Source organism: Limulus polyphemus, unplaced genomic scaffold (assembly GCF_000517525.1).
Source record: "Limulus polyphemus unplaced genomic scaffold, Limulus_polyphemus-2.1.2 Scaffold5282, whole genome shotgun sequence".
In the NCBI taxonomy this organism is placed as follows: Eukaryota; Metazoa; Arthropoda; class Merostomata; order Xiphosura; family Limulidae; genus Limulus; species Limulus polyphemus.
In genome coordinates, this window is record NW_013670892.1 from 16,273 (window position 1) to 22,823 (window position 6,551).

Genomic DNA, 6,551 nt, shown 5'->3' on the forward strand with positions numbered 1-6,551 from the left:
CAAGAATAAGTACTTACCCAATCTCTTTTTCTTGCCTCGATTGTCGAGGAGAGTTAAGCCTGATTTGTTTTAGTTGATTATAATAAAGCACTTAACAATTTTTATGTAATTAAATAATTCACCAAAGAATACAGACTAATAACATGCAAAAATTAGATGTATTCACTTACTTCTAAAAATATTCCTGGATTTCTAACTATGCGACAAGTGTTGTTACAAATTCATCCAAGCTAGTCGTTAACTTTCCCACGGGAACGATGTTGCTACTCTGAGTGACATTGATGGTTATCTGTTCAGAACACAACGTTGTACAACATGCCATTTGATAGATGAAAACCTTCACTTTCTATTGGTTATAGGTAATATGTAATGAAACGTAAGAGAACTATCAACGAATTGTGAAAGAGTGGATGTGACAAGTGATTGTGGCAGGAGGGGTCCAATTTTCTATTTGCTAGCTCTATAACCAAACATAATTGAAGGCTATAAAAATTATGGTCTGTTTGAGAAATAACGATTTTATAGAGAGTATTTAATTTTGTACATTTTCAAGGGGTGATGGATAAAATAGGAATGATGACATGCTAAGACAAAATATGTCATGTGTCGCACTAGTGGAAATTCAGGATTTTGTTATATATTTCCTTGTAGAATTAAGAACTTAAAATTGTATATTATTAAAATATGGATTATTAGCTAAGATTTTATGCTATTCTAATTGATATAACATAAACAAAAAGTAGTTTAATAAAATTTTGAATATAAGACATTAAGCCCCTGTGTCATGCGTGGTAAAGTGTACCCGGGGCAATAGGGTTAAACAATATTATTATCAATTTGTGTCTTAACTAGTCATCAAAGTAATTCTATAATTTAAATTTTTGCATTATTTAAGTTTTATTTCAAAATGAAATATTTAAATATATTCTCAATCTTCACTACTGTGTGTCCTGTAACATGTCTGGCAATCTTTCTCCTTTTTAGATTTTTTTTCATCCCTTTTATGGATTTCAAACTATCCAACCTATTAGAAACCCAAGCTATAGATAATGACAGGCTGAAAAATGAAATATGAACCTTCTTATTTTCTCGATTTGCTGAGATAAAAAGTTGACCAACCTACAAACCAGGCTTCCCCTGTCTTTTCACAGCTTCAGTGTATTTTCTAACTCTCATGGTACATATTAAATATACAACAACTAGGAAGAACAAAATTCAGTGTACCACCCTTTTATATTTCTTTGTTTAGAGTTTGAATCAGAAATGGCAATTTCCAGGTAAATATGTGCTGAATGAAATCAGTATTCTGAGGAGTAATGAAATTCTTTATTCTTTTAACCTGTTTATTTCTTAGTTAAAAAGCTAGATAAATTATAGTAATTTTAGGACATGCTATTCTGGTGCCCAAAATGCTTTTTTGTGTTCCAAAATGCATATTTGAAAGCTACATGAATTACTTTGTGGACATCTAATGTAGTATGAAAAAAAGTACTTATCAAAGGATGTTCATGAGTACAAATAGACCTATAAGCTAAGTGCTAAATTTCTTGTTTTTCTATATATTTTTTATTTACTGTTATTTATTTTTTAACAAAACTAACTAAAATGTGAAAATTAGAAGCTCATAAGGTTAAACAACAAATCTTAAATTTAAAAAAATATTAATTTCTGATGATCATTCACTTGGCTTGCTTGACTAATTCATGGGGTTTGAGGTTACATGATATTATTTGATCCATTTGCTTACACTAAGTTGTCCAACTGTGATATATTGGGTTTCACTTTTTGACAGACAAATTAACCCATTTGTAATAGTTACCCCTTTAAACTTCTTTCTGTGCAAGTCACTAAGTTACATTCAAAATTTAATTCAACAACTACTAGCAATTTATTTCAGTTAAATTAGTATTATAATATTTTTTATAAATTGAAGGTTTGTTATATAAGTTTTAATTTATTTCAAATGAAACCTTTTTTAAAAATACTTAAACTTCGGTTTTGTTATCACGTGATACACAAGCATCCACAGGTCTTAACTTTTGGCTCTAACTTGAATCAGACTGTTGTGTACTTGACTCTACTCGGCTGCAGTGTAAGCATATGTTTATTAGAGCATCAGATATTTATAAAAAACAGAACCAATTTACAGTCGGATTCATACTTTAGAATAAATAGCTCCTAATTAACAAATATTACATATTTCCTCTTCTTTTGAAAAAATGAAATGTTAATCGAGGTTTACAATATTCTTCATTGGTTTTCATACCAGTCAGGAGGTTTTCTCTGTCATAATCGATCTCGTCTCTCTGGGGTTATTGCAGGGGCAGTTGATGTATCAGAAACCATCTGAGTAGTAGATGAAGACATATTATTTATAGAGTTTTGGTTATGTGATGGTTACAAGTTAATCAAATTGATCCTGTCTGTATTTATAGAGTTAAGGTTGTTAAAAATAAAAATATTGAATGTGTATATTGTGCTACAAGAAATGATAAGTAGCATTTTTGAGTACATCATGCAGAGATTAATACTACTACTGCAACAATATTTTTAAGCTAATTTAACAGAAAAGCAGATTGCTAATTATTATTATTTTTGCTCTACTATGTTTTGCTCACTTTGATTACATACATGTATATGCTTTTCTGTCCACTTAAGAAGCATATGAGCGAAACAGAAACTGAGATCAATTAAACATATATTTTGGTAAACAACTGATTTGCACTTACAAGGTATGTTTATAAAACTACCCAAATCATGTACTTTTTTGCATATACACATGTATATATAGGAATTGAAATATCAACTGTTTTAACTACATTTACATTAACCCTTTGTCAACTGTGTGCTTCAAATCATAACACAAGACATCTCTATCATTATATTTCATTCCAAAAATAAAACTAGTGAGTGAAATTGTTTGACATTTAGCAAGAACTTTCCTAAAAACATGTAGTTAATTTTTACATGAAGTATAAAAATACTTTTTTTTTTACCTTACAGTTTTCACATTTCATTTGCATAATCTGTAGAACCTCATAATTGAATATCAAAATTTTTTTAAAGTAAATAGTGTCCATTTTCTCTACAATATTACTAACTTTATCATCATCAACATATAGTGCAATGAAATGTTTAATATTAACAAATGGAAATATGTACATACTTTTCAACTCTTTGTAGAATGGTTTTCATATTTTTTTGTCATATGCATAATTTCACATTTTGATCTTTTTACTTATAGTCTATTTTTAATTTTCCTTTTAAATTCTTTGTCTTTTACTATTTATAACGACTCGTCAACTGATGCTTACAGGGCCTTTTGAAGTAATTGTGGTAGACTCTGTGTACAGACTTGTTAAAAAAACAAGATGGCACTTATTCACATGTGTTTATTAAGCTTTCACAATCTAGGTGACAACAAGTTAAGCTTATAAAAATCATTAAACTTTTCAAATACGAATTTTAAAACACAAATAATACATAATTAACTAAAATATAAAAGTAAAACCTAAATACAATATAACTGTATCAGTGTAATATGTATAAGGCAAGAAAGTATTGCCAAATGCTAGGGAACCTGCACTCATCAATGGACTAAGCTTCATTTCTACATTGTAGTACAAAACCATATAATACTAACATATCACCCATAAGATCCCTGAGTTACCCAATCAGGGAGGAAATCTGCTCTTTCTGTTGGTTATAAGTATGCCATTCAAATTCAAACTGTTGCTTAGCAACACAGATTCAACGTCAAAATTGGGCATGGCTGACCTTAAACTTAGAAAGAATTTACAGCAGCTTCCTGTGGGGGGAAGAAAATCTTCAAACATTTCCTGACTGTAATAAAATACATCTGTGTAGTGGACTTTCGCCGTCTAAGATAACAGTATGCTAGCTACTCACAGTTGTTTGTATAAGGGCTCTCAAAAGATAAGAATTGTAACAGCGAGTGGATCATGTGACAGAAAAAAATCAGCGGTTTTAGAAGTTTCTTTTTAAAATAAAGGAATAAAACTCAGATATAAAAATTTAAATTATAAAATATTCAATAATAATAATTTCAATAATTTACTTTGCTGGTAAAGTGGTTTAATTAAATTTTGAATGTAATGCAGTACCAATTCAAAAAGGAATTTAAAAATGGCTACCGGGGTGAAAGGGTTAATTCTTATCTTGTAATGAAATGCTTATTATATACGTAAAATGTCAGTCACTTTTTTTTATCCTTCCTTGTATGTAATTATTTATGTGGATGTTTTTCTAGAGAGTATTACACATCAGTTTTGAAAGTTTTATTATAAATATATGTAAATTGTCATTTTTATTATTTTATCGATGCATAATGTTTTCTTTTGCAGCCATATTATCAATCATTTGGTTCGTGCAAAACATAAAGAAGTGACTCTTCATAAGGATGGGCCTTTGGGAGAAACTGTTCTTGAGTGTTACAGCTGTGGTTGCCGTAATGTATTCGTTCTTGGCTTCATCCCAGCAAAAGCTGATTCAGTTGTGGTGTTGCTGTGCCGTCAACCTTGTGCAGCTCAAAGCAGCCTTAAAGACATGAACTGGTAGGACTATGAAACTTTTGTAAAAAGTATAGTGTTTTATCTAATATTTTGTGCTTTGTTACCCATCCACCTGGTAATGTACGATTTGATACTAAGTGAAATGCCTCATTTGTAGTGGCATGCAACAGAGTAGTTGAAATATTCTTATATAATCCTATTTTATTGGAATTGTGTTTTGGACCAGTAAAGATTGATGTGATTAAAATGGTCGTTCTTTTGTGACTTCTAACCACACATTTTACCTTGAAAAAGATCATTCTTGACCAATCTGTGTTATGTACCATTGGATTTGAACTATGATTAATATTTCCATGCAAATTTATTTAATTATCGTATGATATAGTATTTTGGATAATTTTGTTGCAGAAGTGAATCTAATTCTGCATAATATTTCCTGTAACTGTCTGATTTCAAAAAATTGTTAAATGAATTGAAAACTAAGTATTGAATATCCATACACCAGCTTCATAAGTCTCTCTAAATTTACCATTAAGCTTAACATTCTTCTTTAGTTTAAAGGCATGTAATCCTCTGTTAGATGTCCACTTTGGGACAGCTTTCTGTGAAATTGAACAAAACAAACAAACTATGTAATTGAGTCTCTAATCAATTAAAAATTATTATTCTAGGGATCCAGATCAGTGGAAACCTCTTATTAATGACCGCACCTTCCTTACTTGGCTGGTAAAAGTGCCTCAAGAGCAGGAACAGCTTCGAGCACGTCAGATTACAGCTCAACAGATAAATAAGTTGGAAGAGCTATGGAAGGTAATGAAATAGTTTTGTTTCCTCACTACTTTTTACTATTCTTTTGTAATGTATATTAAAGTAACAGTAGTGAATGAATAAAATGTTAAATATTTCAATAGATTAACTATTTCAAAATTCATTTTTTCAACGGTTTATGTAGGAAAATGTTGATGCTACCTTTCAAGACTTGGAAAAACCTGGTGTTGATGAAGAACCTCAGCAAGTTCTCTTGAGGTATTATAATCTATTGAGAACCATTATTTTATATAACATATTTATAGAATAGATAAATATAGATATTCAGACTTAATAAATTTAGATTTGTCTTTGTAATTTTGTTACCAATAACACTTCTCAAAAATGTGCTGCTTTCAGAAGTAAAAATTTAGCTTATGAAACAGTTCTGATAATTTTTTTTCTATGGTTTGTTTAAAAAAATGTCCTGGTTGTTTTGTACTAACCCTATCATGTCTGGTGAACACCTTTCACATCTCAAATGCACACCTGAGTAATAAATTAAATTATTTATTCTAATGTAAGATAAATGAAATGATACGAGCAGGAATTTATGATTTCATGGGAAAGTAAGTATAAGAGATCTTGCAGTACTGAACAAAGGAATATCATGGGAAGTTCAGAAGGCTTAAGAATAAACCACAGATCTGGGATTTTTTTATACTTACTTTAGACATTTGTTCCTGAAAATGTTGCTTTCATTTTAATTATACTTGTTTGAAAGCTACCAAAGTTTTCTTCTATAACATCAGGTATAAGCTTAGTTTTAGTGAGTATGGTAGGTGGTAGCAAAGTATTTTAATGTCTTAAATGATTCAAGTAACTTAGTAGTATTATAAAAAAACTAATTTGTCAGGTAATGGTGATGTCATTTTGTAAGATTAGGTCCTGTGTCAATGATACTCGGTTTGTCAGTTTTGTCATGTTTTTTTATGGTTTATAGCTGGAAATGATGACTGCTTCAATCAGCAAGGTAATGTATCAAAGAAAAGACGTTAATGAAATCAAACAAGTTGAAAAACTGACTGTATATATATCAAATGTAACTTTCTAATCATCAAGATGAAAGGAAGTATTTTAATGTTGCCTATATATATATATATATATATATATATATATATATAGTATAGTAGTAGTAGTAGTATTTATTTATTAGTTTATTATATAGTAGTTACTTAGTTATTTTAGTTAGTTCGTTACTTATAGTATGTA

General features: G+C 29.6%; 1 protein-coding gene across 1 annotated transcript in view; it reads left to right on the forward strand.

Annotated features, from left to right (window-relative positions):
* The window catches only part of LOC106472376 (regulator of nonsense transcripts 1-like), a 63,551-nt gene that overhangs the window by 14,995 nt on the left and 42,005 nt on the right, over positions 1-6,551 (forward strand). The window contains exons 4-6 of the mRNA XM_013933016.1: positions 4,365-4,574; positions 5,204-5,342; positions 5,485-5,558. Of these exons, the coding sequence (XP_013788470.1) occupies positions 4,365-4,574; positions 5,204-5,342; positions 5,485-5,558 (423 nt within the window). The remainder of the gene's footprint in view (positions 1-4,364; positions 4,575-5,203; positions 5,343-5,484; positions 5,559-6,551) is intronic.